A 15,691-nucleotide genomic window follows, 5' to 3' on the forward strand; every position below is an offset into this window, starting at 1 on the left:
CTCGCAGTGGTGTCTTGTGGTGGGTTTGTTTTGTCTGCCGGCCTGACTGGGGTGTGATTAAGGGAAGGTGACTGCTGCTGTAACTAAAGGAACTGTCAGCCACTGTGTTACCTGAGAGAATAAAACACAAATCAGAAGAACAGGGAATAAATCCTTTACCGCTGATTTATGTTTTCTGAGTGCTTTTCCAACTGTTTGGAATTCATTGGGAGTAAATGAGGCAAAGAGTTATGACAAACATAATTAGAAAATATCTTCAGTTGTGCAGCACTTTGGAACAGCCGCTAGTATCATTATAGCACAGAAAAAAGTATTAAATTACAATTAGGAGTTCACAAATTAGAGTAATTTTTCTTCAACGTAACTTTGGTGGTTTTTGGTGTCTATAAGTATCACGAAAACTACAACGATAACTGCTCTTCAGACCGTGTCCTCATCCGTCCCCTTTGCAGTTTTTGTGTCTGCTGTATTCTGGTAATGAGTCAGCAGTATTCTGGGGTTTTATTACCACTGCCTTTGCATGCTTGTATTGTCTTGTCTTGCATGAAGGCTTTCATCTGCAGACAGTGTCTTTGCTTACAGTAGATTATGGAGATGAAGTTCCACTGAGCATGCAAAGCCACAGAATTTCCTCTTTTTATCCCAGTTCTTCCTCCAGCACTCGCTGTTCAGGACAGATCTGCTGAACTAAGAGAACGCTTCCCTTTGATTTGCCTTTAGAGGAAAACGTTTGTTACGTGCTTTGGCTACGCTTGTGAATATGTATGTTGAGCGCTTTGTGCACCTCAGGGCTCTGTGCTGAATCTATTCCCGCCGCATATGTTTCTGAAATGTCCCCCTGAAGAAAGTGAGTCATGCAGCGAGTGTAGCCCCGGTCTGAGACTCTCGTGTAGCTGCATTTGAAGGATTGTGGAAATACCCTCAGAACAGCAGCGAGTGTTGTTATATGATCCTCTTTGTTTTTCAAAAGCTGACGGGTATTTGTCTCTAAGAGGAACAGATGTTTACCAGTGTGACATGAACGTAACGCTGATAAATGAGAGGCACAAAGTGGAGCTAACTGTGGCGAACTGTTCATGTACTTCAAGTGATGTTTGACCCAGAAACACTCTCAACCCCTTTAGACTTGAAAGAACTTCCTGTCAGAAACTGTGGATTCTGTGAGTGACAGCACACCAGAAAACATCTACCAAAGCATCCTGAGAAACGAACCTCCCTTGCAGGGAAATCTACTTCTTAATATCCTCCAAACGGTAGTTTTGCGTGTGTGTGTGTGTGTTCAGACATCTGATAATGATTCTTTGCTTGCTAAATTTTAAGACCACCAATGGAGTCATTTCATGATGAAGGTCTGACTGATGATCATGGCACCAGATTGATTGCAACCAGATCCTTTTCATACAGTTGGACATTTTGTGATTGCGCCACTGTTGCAGCTGATGTTCAGCAGGATTTTGGAAACAAGCGCCTTCCTTGTCTGTGCAAATACAACCCAGACGACACCATTCTTTCATCATTTATTTGAATGTCGGCAGGTTTTTGTGGATTCCTCAGTGAAGTTGCATCCAGACACGCTTGTTTGGGACTACGTTTAAAGAGCTAATAAAAGTTGATAACTTCAGCACGGTGTGGTGACGACGCTGCCTCGCACAACCAAAAAGTTTTCATTGGTTTTCTACACTTCTTTTCCTCTCTAATAGACCAGTTGAGGGCACTTAATGCTTGGTCGGCTGAGTAAAGCTCCTGGAAATGACTCCCTGTCATTGGCCGCAGAAGAATGCTCCCCTAACGGCCACAGTCCCGGGACCTTTTGATGTTTAAACACATGCTTCACTCATTTTGGGATTAAGAGGCTGAGGAAACGGCCGGGCTGGAATTACCCAATGATTTGTGAAGTCCGAGGCTTAATTCCTGCTTGAGCATCAGCTGAACTCTCTGGCCTGCGTAGGTGCAAGTGCATGGACTCACCTGAACATGCACACGTGTACTGTACCTGAAAGCAGACATGTTCTCTAGAAAACCACCCACTCAGCACAACAAGTGTGCAACTATGCATGAAATATCAGTAGACTGGAAGCCTCCTCCAGGATACAATCATTGTTCCATGTCTCCAAATCTTTTCTATTCTTGAACAGATTGAGCAGATGATGTCTTGCAGCTTCGTGAACATGGCATAAATATTTGTATGGGTATGAATGTTTGCAAATCCCTCTCGCACGAAAGGCCAGTCGCGGGTGTTATTGACTGTCTGGTAATAGAGACGTCTGGATTTCCCCTCCATCTGTTAGCAAGCAGGAGAAATTTCCAATTTTCCTCTGCTTATCCTGACTCATGCTCTTCAACAGCAGAGCAAAGTTTTACTCATTTTGCCATGAGTCAGTGAGCGGAAATAAACACCGTCTGAGACTCTGAGACTGCGATATCGTCTGTAATGGATCCAGAATGCCTTGCTGTGATTACCCCGCAGTATCCGTGACACATGAATTGACTTCCAGCCTCATCACGGGCTTTACGGATAAACCTGTTTTACTCTGAGCAGCGGCAGCACTACGACTTCGACGGCGTGTGTGCGCATATGTTGTACATAAGCCGGTTTTCTAAATTCGACAAAGGAGCCTCGACGCTTGTGGCGTGCACGAAGAGTGCGGTGAACATAACTCGTACGCGTACATTCGTGTCTCAGCGCATCGCCGTCTCAATCCTTTCCTGGCAAACAGATGATGGCTGGTTTGCACTGAAGCCAAGTTTACCAGCCTGTAAAGCCAAAACCTTTCAATGTGTGTGACGGGAAATTCTGAAGTAACGTGGGTCCACGGCACAATTACCCATTTCGAGAAGAATCATTACAAAAGTTAAACACGAGTTCAGATCCCACATCAAAGAGGACCTGGCCACAATAATGAGATTCTTTTGGTTATCGTGCTAATGGTGCCTTTCATGCCATATTGAACAAAGCGAACCCAAACAAACACCCACTCTTTCTCCCGTTCTCACAAGGTTTTAGACTTTCAGTCATACATCTTTATCTTAATTTACCTTTAAAGAATCTGGCACCTTCGGCAGCCCTTTGCACCACCTTTTAAAGATCTAACATCCTGCTAACATGCTGCAGCAACAGAGGCAGAGAACTCAAGGTTCTTTTCCATTTGAGGTTTTCATTAATTTTCAAGTCTCTACGTTCTGGTAAGCAAGTAAAAATGTAAAAGTATAAAAGTATCATCTCGTGGTTGGTTTTCTGTGGGTTTGTTGTGGTTTTCTTTGTTCTGGATCAGGACTTCATCCCCACAAACAGTTTCCCTGAGATTACACCATGCACAAGTTCTCATAACTCACATGCACTGTGCATGTTCTCATCTGGGAAAGAATAATAATAAAAACAACAACCGCTCATGCAAAAATAAATATGTGCAAGAATGAATCCTCCGGGGGACAAAGACAGTGTATATGTTAGTACAGACGTCACAGAGTAACAGACGCGGCCTTTTTGAGAGAAAACAGAAAGGTCAAAGGATTATTTAAAGGATGTCAGTTCTGTTTTTCATTTCACTAACAGATGCCTCTCAAAGAAGTATCTGGATAATTTGTTCTTTTTCTGCCCATCCGGTTATGCATCCTAATCCCCAAAGTCAACACTCCTAATGCCGGACTTCCGATCTCCACGCTGTTTCATCTTTGTGGGAAGTGAGACTGAGAGTGTTGTCATCAACCGGTTGGCGAACCTTTCCCCAAACACAACACTATGCCTGGTCAGGTAGCAAGCATCAGGATTTCTCTTTGATTGGTGATGAGCTGCTGTCGCGAAAACCTGAAATTACCAGTTTCGTTGGTTTTCTTAAACACGGCTTTGGTTGGAACCTGACATTTTTTATGTGGTGTCAAAATATGGCTCAGCATTTGGCCCCAAATTGGACCCCTTGGCCTCTTTCATGTGTCAGATGTCTGAGGAGGGAAAAGTTCAGACTTGCAGTGCACTGTCCTGCAAGGCGGTCGCAGGGAAACAGCTGGTATTTGCAATTCCTCTACTAACCTCTCCACCTCCAGACTCACTTCAACTGCTGTTTACCAGTGGAAAAATCAGATATGAACTATTTTCTGTCAGTTCGGAAACGTTAACAAGCTGCATTTGGCTCTGAAGTAGCATCACTCGCTTTGTGTTGCCTGTGCACACTTCTGATTTGCTGGAAGGTTGCAGACCCTCGGTCTGTCTGTGAAAGGCAGCCATTCAGTACATGAGTACATACAAACAAAGTTAAAAACATAACTTAATCTAAACAAGAGCGAAGTGGTTGGACTACTCACAACCTTGTGACGACCCTTACAGTCATTTATCATGAGCCAGTGAGCAGCTCCAGTTGGAGGTTAAGTGTCTTGCTTGAGGACGTCTTCATGCCAGTTTGTCAAAATAAAATGACACTGTCACTCATTTATTTCCCCCATTCCAGATCTTCCCAGCTGGTCTCAGGAGTGAAACTCATAACCCTCCAGCAAAAAAGCCCAAATCTGACCTATAGCCACCTGGTGCTGCTAATGACGCAGCTCTCTACCACAAAGAGAGGAAAACCTCACTGGATTTGTGGAAATTTTCACTAATAATACGTTTTCTACTGTCTTTCCCGCAGATCAGAGCTAGAATACTGTTGTATTTATGTTTTCATATGAGCCATCAGACCCAGATATTCTGTGGTAAATATGTAGCTATAACCTGAGTGGGACATTTTCAACCCCGTGACCCTCCAACCCTGCCCACATTAGACAAGCAGAGTGTCTGGATTCCAGGTGTGGGAGAGTCCCTCTCCATTCTTTTCAGGTCTAGAAAGCAGGTAAATGATTTGTCAGAGTGGGATGACCCTTCACTTCAAGTTCACCCAAAGCCTCGCCGCCTCTCGTCCTTTGAACAAAAATTAACTCTTACATGCACATGATTTAAAAAAAGTGAATAAAAATAAGTTGCAAATTATTGATGCTGTCCAGTGGCTGAAAATGACTCACTTCAGTTAGTTCAAGTGTTATTGTCACTGCTCTAGACTATAATTCTGGTTTGTGAAACTAATAATAAAAATTTGAAAAATGAAAAGTGGAGCCACGTGGTTTCAGATAGAAATATCTTGTGCTTCTGACTTTTGCACATTTGATTGTGGTTGTTGGCATGTTTATTCACACCTGACACTGTATTCCTGCTTTAATTTGATCATCTTGATCTGATACAGTAGGAAACATTTTTTTTCTCTGTAGTTTTGTAAATACATAATAAATAACCTAAAGTGTAAGTTTGGATTCAGCAACATTCATAACCAAGTTAAAGATTTCTTATTTTGTTAAAAAAGTAAAAATTAAAGTAAAAAAGTTACTCTAAAAAAGTTAAAATGGGCTTTAGAAAATAAAACTACCATTGTTAAAAAGATGAACTATAAAGCACCATGTGTAATGACTGTAGAAGCAGGTGGCAGGTGAACTTCTGTCTGCAGGACGCCGCTTCGCTGCAGGTTACTGTAACCAAATATTCCGGCTCGGTTTCCTGTGACGACCTGGATGGACTTCATCATCCTGCTTGTCTGCCCCGCCTGTCTCTCATTTCATACCTGTGTGTGTCGTGCATGTGTGTGCACGCTGGTGACACTGCTGTGACCTGAGTGCTTTGGACTGTAATGAGGTCAGTGTCCCATTGAACCCCATCACAAAGCTCACAGTGATTTGGTCTCCCTCTGCTGATGAAAGCTGTCAACAGCACGAGTGAACAAACTCTGCCCTGTTTCTTTGATTTGATTTGTGCAGATTTTCTAGATATTCTTCTATTTTTAGCACAAAGTTGTAAATCTGTTTTGAGGTACTTGCTTTAGCGAAAAAGCGGTTTGCTTTGGCAGTGCTGAGGATTACATAATCCATCCATACGTCTTCCTGCAAGTCATCTCATGCGCCGTTGAATGTCAAAGAGCCGAGCCCTTCAAGGACGTAATCGTCGAGTCCCGTCGCTCAGGAAACATAATAACTGTGATTACATGTTTGCGGTTTTTGTCTTTGTGCTGTGACATCTACGGTGCAGGTGCGTTCAGACTTCTGCCGGAGGCTCGGCCACCACGTTGGCTGCAGCTGATGAAAATAAACACCTTGTAATGAGATTATTATCTTAGCGAGCATCGAGTTTAACAGGAATTGTGTGTCATGCAGCCATTCCCGCTTTAGCTCCAGCTACAAACAATCATGCACAAGCCAAGAAATGCACACATGCACCTTTCAGAGCTTTTTAAAAAACGATATGACGTGATTTTCCCTCGACCACGTGCCTTATCTGCAGCGCTGACGGGCCTTAAGGACATTGTGTTTGATTTTCCACAGGTGTGTTTTTGTTAGGGGGCACCACCTGTCGAGTGAAGGTTGCTTTTTATCATTTGGTGAAGTCTGCAGCAGCGACAGCATGTCAAAGAGTGCTTCTTTAAACCGATCCTTGTGAACTTGTGATATCTGTTAACGTCTCATTCTCCATGAGACAATACAGCAATCTGTCCGAAGAGTAAACTGTTTATAGTGGGTCTCTCCACAGGATGAAAGCTGCTGCTGCGGTTTCATTTTAAATGTAGGTTAAGATTAACCTGTTTATAACAGACAACTGAGGCAAGGCTGTGTGGTTCAGTCCGCCTGTGTATTTTACTGCATCTAGTTGTGGCTCACCCTGTGGACAGTAGAGGGAGCTGTTTGCCCACAGCTGTATCTCACCGCTCCGGGATGTGAGGTGACACTCCAGGCAGGAATGCCTGCAGCACAATCAGGTTTTCGTAGTTGTGATGCAGCTGTAGTCCTCTGCTGAAAGCGTGTCGGGTTCTGCAGGACAGTGAAAATACTCTTCCTGTACAACACTTCTACAAAAACCTCCTCCCAACACTTTTAATAGGTGGCAATGATTGTACATAAACTCCCTTAAAACATTTGTAAACCAGCCAAGCAACTTTTAAATGTCAAATTGTATGTATGTATTTATGAGCAGGCACACGTTGGTTTATGTGGTAAACATCTATTAACGTGATGCTCTGCAGCTCCGGCTTGTCTCGCCATGCACTGCAGTGGATGTTCAGGCAGAGGAATCAATACTGTGTCTGTCATTAGTGGAGATAACACCTCCCAGGCATTGTGGGCCAATTACGGTTCAGACATTTCCGGACGCTCTGACTTGACAGTGCACTAATTAGTGGAGTCATTACAGGTACAAGAGCTCTCCAAGGGAAGTGGGAATTTCTTTTTGGGAGGAAGGCCGCAAAGCAATGGTTTGTCAAGTCTTGGCTGATTTCCTGCATCACACCTCTTTTCAAGGCGATGTCATTTTCCAATTATAACACCTAATAATAGACCTAATAGAGTTTGAGGTTTATTTACACAAATTGAAGTAAAGAATTCGACTGTGTTTTGCTGCTGCATGGGTAGCGGTTCCCAAAACATGCATGTTTCATGGGATTTGATTAGATCTCAAACCAAAGAATCAACAAAGGGACCCATGACTCATCAGGGAATTTCACGGTGTTTCAAACTAAGTAGAACGTAAAGTTGTCATATTCTCAGGGTGCAATTAGTCTAGCTTTGATCTGCCCTGCTAGATAAGTGATAGTGTTTACTGAGAAAATTACATCTCAGTGCATTAAAAATGGTAGCACATAGATGCCCCCCTCTACCCTGTATACAGTACCCCCTCTACCTCTTCTCTACACTGTAACTGTTTGGGCTCCACAGGCTACATATTCTCCTGTTGTCATGGAATGTGTCTTATTCAGAGTGACAGCCAAGCTGTTTCTGCTTGCCTGAGCAGGACTGTGAGGAACCCTGCAGGGCTCTGTCTGACTGTCTGTCTCTTTCTATGGGATCCTGGATTGTTCAGGCGAAATGCTTGAAAGATGCAGCCGAGCCGTCTCGAAAGCGAACAGGAGTTTTTACTGCTTTTCAACAAAAGACGCCCTTATGTTCAGCATCTGACGCTGACAAATCAGTGCTTACTTTGCATCTGATGGGGCTCCTGGTTTTCAAACTTTCTTTTAAGTTTAATAATAATAATAAAGCACCTTTCATACAAGACATGCTTGACAACAAAGAACTCACATGCAGCAAGTGCTTCACATAAAAAAGACAGAATGGATACAACAGGGAGAGAATATGAGTGTAAATTAAGGCAGACAATGAAACCCACTTGATAGTATAAGTAAAAATAAGGATAAATATACAATAATCAGAATGCATAACAAGCTGGAAAATAAAACCAGCTGAATAATAGTAATAAGTTTAAAACAGGGTACATAGAAAGCATGAAATCAATAAAAATACTGCATTTTAAAAGAAGTGCAGTGAAGCAAAGTGCAGAGCAAAGCACAGCAGTTTCTGGACAGTCACAGCTCGTTAAAGGCTGAATCGAAGGGGTAAACCGCTCACTTGCTCTTTAATTCAGGCCTCGATCTGCAGTTGTTACAGTGAACTTTACCTGAGTGCCTCACCTTTATCCACAGTGTTTCCAGGTATGGCATTCGATCCAAAATGCTTCCTCACAGATGGTTTGGATGTCATGATTATCTGTTCTGCAAGTCTCGCTGATTGTCTCCATTTTGCTTTAGGAAGCACAGCTGGTTAATTTAGTAGTGGTGGTGTCACAAAGGGCCACAACCAAAAATACTGCAGGGTAGACCGGCTAAGAAGTTGATTCTGGCTCCTTGCCGCAGCACAATCTGATTTTATCCTGCATTGCACAGAAGTGCACACAGTTGGAATACCTTCTCGCATGTACTCATTGCATTGTGCTATTTGACTGTTTACCCTGCAAGCATCAAGATAGAGAGCGATGTGAAAGGTTTCCAGAATTCTATAATCCTGTAAAACCTGTCGTTTCGTATTCACATTTGCCTTCATGTTGTAGTGAGTCGGCAGCACTTCGAGCGAGTCTGCAGCTCTTCCATACACAGCGAATTTAAGAAACTTAAAGTTTGGGTTTACAGTAGTTATCATGTCTGAGCGAAAGGCATTCACACTGCAGGGTCCTTCAGTCGCAGCCTGCTCCGGCAGCCCCACTCCAGGACGGCGATAAGTCTCTATTTGTGGGAAACAGGACCCCTTTCCCTCCTAATCTGATAGCTGTGACCCTCTGACCCCCATTCTGTGAACCAACCCCCCACCTCTCATTCTCTGGCTGTCTCACACACTCAGTGACACACATTCACTGGTCGGAGATCTTAGAGATGTGAGAGAGGATGTCATCTGAATTAGGGTGTTTAGTTCAGACGTGGAATTTGTGCTGTGTGGTGTGGCGGCGTGGAGGTATAGAGCCCAATCTGATGCTGCCAAGTTGAATTAAGCTTGACCTCATCACGTAAATGTACACCGCAGACGTGTAGGGCTCAAACGTCAGAGTTGGACTTGGTCTGACTATCTGCTGCCACCATGCTTGCCGCCTAGCAAGCCTAACTTCCACTCAAAGAAAGTGAAGCTTACATTCCGGGATGTCCGCTATATTACACTACTTCCTGTGAGGCTGCAACAGCAAAAGTACACAACCACAAATTTCTGATTGTGCCTGAAAAAGAGGGATGAGATAAGTGAATGCATGGTTTAGCTCCAAAGCTGTTGAATAGTACCGTTACTGTACAGTCAGTCAAGTGTTTCTACCTGTTGCTCGGGGAAACAAAGTCAGATGGGAGTTTTCTTTGTGCCCACAGCATGTGGAGAGAGAGAGTGGATGCACAGTGTCGGAGATGATCAGGTGATGGTGTCACAGGCGCTTCCTCATGTGTTTTTATTTCTGCAGATATGTTTACACTGCTGCTCAGCTGTGACATGCTGTACGACTGCAGCTCAGGCGGGGAGTCGTCTGTGTGTGTGTGTGTGTGTGTGTGTGTGTGTGTGTGTGTAGGTAGGTGTGTGTGTGTGTCACAGCCATATGTTCACTACAGTTGATGTCTGTCTGCGTCTTACTGTTTACAATGCTGCTCAGCTGTGACACACTGTGTGACTGCAGCCCAAGGTTGTGTGTGTGTGTATGTGTGTGTGTGTGTGTGTGTGTGTGTGTGTGCCTGCACACGGCCTGTATTTCAGCCATATGTGGGCTTGTGGATATCCTAATTTGTGTGTGTGTCACTTAAGAACACGCAGCTATGAGTGCCTCGCAACTTAATTCTTGTGTAGCCGCTGAGACGGTGACTACGCTGTGACTCACAGGGAGAGGTCAACGACCCCCAGTTGCTGAAATAACATCAGCGAAGGTGCAGGGGGGGCTGCCAAAAGGCCCTCCGGCTGCTCTACGGCAGAGAGAATAGACCGTCACGTTTTTGTATCATCAACCTGGGTTGTAACATGCGTCCAGTTTCGTGCCTCTCTGTTTGTACAGCAGTTACACTTCAGGTCAGAATGACTTAAACTCCAGGGTGGAAGAAGAACCCTGACCTTATCTTGATCTTTTGCTTCGAGTTGCAGTGCTACAGTGTAAAAATACTCTGCTACAAGTCCCGCATTCAAAATCTTACTCAAGTAAAAGCACAAAAGTATTACCATCAGTACATGCTTAAAGTACCAAAAGTAAAAATACTTATTATACAGGTCAGAATAATATATATGATTTAATTTTAGAATAATATATACTTATCAATGCATTCATGTGTTCATCACTTTAAGTTTGCAGCTGGTGAATGTGCATCACATATTAATTACTTTACATACAGCTTAATCTATAATAATATACAGAATCATAATTTCTAATAATCTGCATGTGCAAAATGATTATAACTAAGAGTAGAAGTATAAAGTAGCAGAAAGTGGAAGTAAAATATGTCAGAATTGTACTTAGGTGCAGTACTGGTTTACATTCCACCACTGCATGCAGGATAGTGTTATTTACTAGCTGTAAGGCCTTTGAGTAATGAAAAATCAGAACTCTAAATGTATATATATGTTGTTTTGAGAAGTTAAGACGCAGTTCCAGTGTTGGGTTAACAGAGTTGTGGGGAAGCTTTACTTTAAATGCACTCTCGCCACTTGTCTAGGATAATGTGTTGCATTCGTATGCCCTCGTGTTCTTAAATTATTCACAAAAGCTATATTTAGCTCTGATGAAACTGGCACTCTGCATATGAAACTGGATACCTGAATGACAGTCAGCATGACATAAAATACCGCTGTGCGGTGACAGATAATTGGACGCCATTGGCCCCTCGTGGATTATGTTCAGCAGGTTTTGTTGGTGTTGTAATTAGTCTATCATTCATCCTCCCATTGATGGTCTGAGCCCTCAGACTCATTCCTGGTCTTAGGTTTCACGCCTTTGTCTGTGTATTGTGAGGAGGGACACTGGGGAGGCCTGGAATTTCAGTCCATCTCCTGCTCAAACATCTCAGGATTTCACAGGTTGCAGACATTATGGAAATTTAGAAGCAGTACCACTACACATATGTGTAATAAAGGCGCAGTATTCAGAGCAAAAACTGACTCAAAATAAAAGAGTAACTGATTCCAGAGGTTCATTCCATTATTCTCAGAATGATGATGTGAAAGATTTTTGATGGTTTAACCTGAGATAAACTTTTAATTTGTTCCTGCATTACTTGCGTCTGGAGTTTCTGTCACTACATCTCATGGTATTGAGCCATGGTTTTATCTGCTGCAAAGATTTCTGCTGCCGCCCAAACACAATGGAGGTGAATTGAATTCCATTAGTAGTGACGAAAGCACTGAAAAGGTCTTGTAATTTCTGACTCTTTAGATTGCTAGAGATCCCTGCTGAGATTATGGTTTGACAGCAGGAGACCAGCATGTGAACAGGTTTCTTTCTTAAAGGGAAGTATCTCCAGAAAAGGAACTTCATTTGGTCAAGTTAAACAAAAATGCAGGAATTCATATTGTTGTCAAGGAATCGGTGTGTTGCTACGGCAACAAAATTAATCTTTCAGAGAAACTGCTGATCCGACCTCTGTGAGTTTGATTTCCCCGGAAAAGGATGCATCCACAGCAGAGTGGAGGGGATGCATTCCTTTGTTCTCTCTTTGACGTACAGGGCAAACTTTTCAACCATTCTTTCTGTAATTACCCGTTCCAATTACAAATGCCACTGTTGAGAGCAGGAAATCTTCTTGCCGTGCTGTCATTATGACTCGCAGCCTTTACTCCGCACGGGCAGTAATAGACTTCAAAGGGATGTTGAAAAGAGCGACCCGGACTTTCGACAAGTTCAAGGGATGTTGATAGTTTGAAAAGTGCAGATTACCTGTGCTGAAAAAACTGTCACTCCAAAAGCGTAAATATTCCACCTTCATTAAGTGCAATTTTGTCTTTTCCTTGTCAGGGCTTTCCATAACTAAGCAGACCCTTTCCCAGTTCTGATGTGACAGGGTGTGTGCATGGCCACCCAGGGCTTCTGGCAAGTTTCCCATTTTTCAAGTGTGCATGAAAAACTGTGTAAAATCTCTTCTCTTTGACTTTCATACAACAACAGCTTTATTGTCATCTTTGGGATGATGACACTCTGATTGGAGTCCCCTGATGATGTGTTCTTTTTCAGACAATTTCTTCTTTATGTCTGGACTCTGTGAGTCATTAGCATTTGGCATCTCGTGTGGTTAAAAGGCAGGAAAGGGAGACGGTAAAAGAGCAAATCAGCATCGTAACGTCTGCGGTCCTGATGTTACTGTGATCTGATCTGAATGACCCTTGTGGAAATTCTTGCTGATTTTCTCTCAAAGTGTCTGCTTTTGTTTTGAAATCCTAACGCAATGAACCAGCGAGTCCATTAGAGGGTAGAGCTGCTTGAGGCTAATCATTACCTGTCACAAGACAGAGTTTATTACCCTGGGGTTTATTAACCAAGTGCCTCCAATAAATATTGTGTTTACTTTGGTTAACAGGCTGACTAAAGTTACTTTGATCAGTGAATTTGTCTGACCATAGAAAAGCTGGCTCGTGGCGGATATTGTGGTTTTCGCATAGCATCACCTGAACATCACCTTGAAAATGAGTTATTTTCCCACAGAAAGTTGTCATTCTGCTATAATTAAATTGTCTGTTTTTGACAGTTGACAGTGAGTCAACACTTGCTTGGTTAAGAGTGTTAATCCTTCTTGCCCAGCGGGTCAACTAATCTGCATTTTCTGTAATAATGCAACAACCAGCCTGTACAAGCCTGTTTCCAAAAAAAAGTTGGGACGCTGAAAAATAAAATCAGAATTCAGTCATTTGCAAATTAACTGTGTTTGTACTGTTTTCTGTTTTACTTATGTTTCACACAGTGTCCCAACTTTGAGGCTTGGGGCTGTAGACTTGAACTGAGGATAGAAAGCCTCAGAATCTCCATTCCTGAGGTAACATTCTTGATAAATGATTATAATGGAAAATAGACCTTTTCTTTCTTATTTATTCCCTGCAGGAACAGATGTTCTTATAAATAAAAGACACCATCACAAGTCCGTCAGTCGTGTTTGCCCAAAAGGAAGCTGTTTTTCATATGACTGCACACAATATTTTTCTTTCACTGAAATTTTCACCGGAGCAAAATGTGCAAAAATAGCTTGGCCTTGTGATAAGTGAGCTATACCATCTTATTTTCTTTAATAGTAAAGACTGTATTGAATCTGTGTTTCCCATATTCTCAATATCTTTGGTGCTCAGCCTCCGTCTTTGTTAGACCAAACAAACGTAATCTTGCAGACAGGGGTCAGTTGGATCGTCTGTGACCCCAGGCCTACAGGATAAAGTTGTCAAGCTCGTCTCAAGACATTCATGCTTATGAACATAAGCACCTGGAACCTTTACAGGGATGGCGGCCTGCTGCGCACACATGATCCAAGTCCTTTTCTATCAGCAACTGAGGTTACATGCACAAAATGCCTTTCTTTATTTTAAACCCCAGTACTATTAGAGTGACACTTGCACAAACCTCCCATTCCTTTTATCACTAAGCTCCCATTAGCAGATGTCGAGGGTCTCTGTCAACTGATCACATAGGCAGTATGGGAAACCAGTCTGGACAAGAGGGGGAGAGGCCTGGATTACTGTGTAACCACAGAGCACTAAAAACTGGGGTCTTAACTGAATTGAACAATAAATGGCACCATGTAGAGCCGGGACAATGCATGCAGGGATATTAGGTTTAGGGTGCATCCGAGCTGGAGGAAGAAAATAAGATGACAAAGTAAGCAATGCCTTGAATTCTTTGTGCAAACTGAAACCTTTCCTTTTTGCTGAAAACTGAAATGAGCACATCAAATGAGCACAACTTTTGCTGCCACTGCAGTTTCACACAGTTAGCAGTATTTTAAAGCTAGATCTGTGGTTTTCTTATTATCGTGTTCAACAAAGAGAACGAGCCAAGGGGAACAAATTGCCCTTCTCTGTAAAACACTGAAAGCATCAGTATTGTACACCGAAAGGCAAAGCTGCCGTAATTCTAAGGTATCAGTCAGCAGGAGAGATCGCTTTTCACTGCTGCGACAAAAGGAGGAGGAGGAGTTAGGAGAGGAAATATTGCCAGGGCAGCCAATACAGAGCACACCTCCTCCTGCTCTCCCCCTTTACTCTTTTGAATGGGGCACTCCTCTTCACTTTTCCTCTCTGCTGAGAGGAGTGTGTGTGGAGACAGAGCTGGAGAGTGTGTGTGTGTGTGGGGAGGGTAGTGGCCGTGTGGTCATGTCATAGTTCACTCTGGGAGCCTGATTAAGCCGGTGGACGTGGTCAAGACTTGACATTATGGCTAAGATGAGGACCCAGTTTGGAGTTTTGCTTTTGTTGGCCTTGTGGGTGGTCTACTCTGATGCTTGGTTCTGGACCTGGACTGGTACGACAACTTTGGCCCCCTTAGTGGACCATGAAGGATCTGGCAGTCCAGCAGGTAGTGGAGAGCCACCATCAGACAGTATTGCAAGGGTTGGAGCGGAGATAATCGATGAGGGACACGGGATCCAAATGGTTGAACAGACTTGGGATGAGACCACTGAGGCTCCACGACTGACCACTACAACACAACCGGAGAATGAAGGTGCATCAGAAAAGGGAACAGCGAGGATTTCGTCAGGCATAAGTAAACCTGGTAATGGCACATCTTCACTAACGGGTACGGGTTCTGGAGGATCTGATCATTTAAAGTTTACAGGAAATGTATCAGGACTTGGATTTGGGCTTGGGTCTGAATTGGCATCAGACAGTGGGTCAGGTCTTTGGTCTGGCTCTGGATTCAGGTCTGAATCTGAATTTCCAACAGGACCTCAAGCCAGCTGGGGATCTGGCTTTGAACAGGGGTTTTCTGAGGAAAACCAACAAGGAGAAGGCATGCCCATTGATAATAGGGGCTTCAATAGTGGAAGCAGTGGACTGTCCCAAACAAATGAGCTAAAGCTAAAGTTTCAAAAGAGTGACTGGATCACTCGTAAGGGAACAGATCAGGGCCATGGTCTTGGTAGCACAAAATCAGAGCAAAATCTTGATTTTTCTGTGAAACCCCCCAATAACACCAGAGGTAATAGGAAACTTGACAGTAGCTCTAGTTGGAATGCTCCTGACTTTAATTTGACAGAGTATTCTCATGAAAACTCCACCCAAGGAGGTTTACTAACCCCAGTTTTAAGCAGCGACTCTGTAAACACTCCCCAGCCAACTAAGGACAACCAATTAGTTGAAGTTACTCAGTTACCAGCTGGTGAATCAACAGCTAAGCAGAAAGCTTTACATTACCAAGACAAGCCAGAACAAG

The 15,691-nt window shown here is 43.2% G+C and overlaps 1 protein-coding gene across 4 annotated transcripts in view; it reads left to right on the top strand.

Annotated features, from left to right (window-relative positions):
* Positions 1-15,691, top strand: part of col18a1a (collagen type XVIII alpha 1 chain a) — a 75,855-nt gene that overhangs the window by 21,395 nt on the left and 38,769 nt on the right. For 2 of the 4 annotated variants that reach the window (XM_041950544.1, XM_041950546.1), the window contains exon 1: positions 14,587-15,055. The exons of 1 other annotated variant lie outside the window; for it this stretch is intronic. In XM_041950544.1, coding sequence (XP_041806478.1) covers positions 14,692-15,055 — 364 coding nt within the window. In that variant the 5' untranslated portion in view covers positions 14,587-14,691. Of the gene's footprint in view, positions 1-14,586; positions 15,056-15,691 lie in introns of those variants that run through there. One more of the 4 variants, XM_041950545.1, reaches the window with a different exon arrangement.

Source organism: Chelmon rostratus, chromosome 13 (genome assembly GCF_017976325.1).
Source record: "Chelmon rostratus isolate fCheRos1 chromosome 13, fCheRos1.pri, whole genome shotgun sequence".
NCBI classification, from domain to species: Eukaryota; Metazoa; Chordata; class Actinopteri; order Chaetodontiformes; family Chaetodontidae; genus Chelmon; species Chelmon rostratus.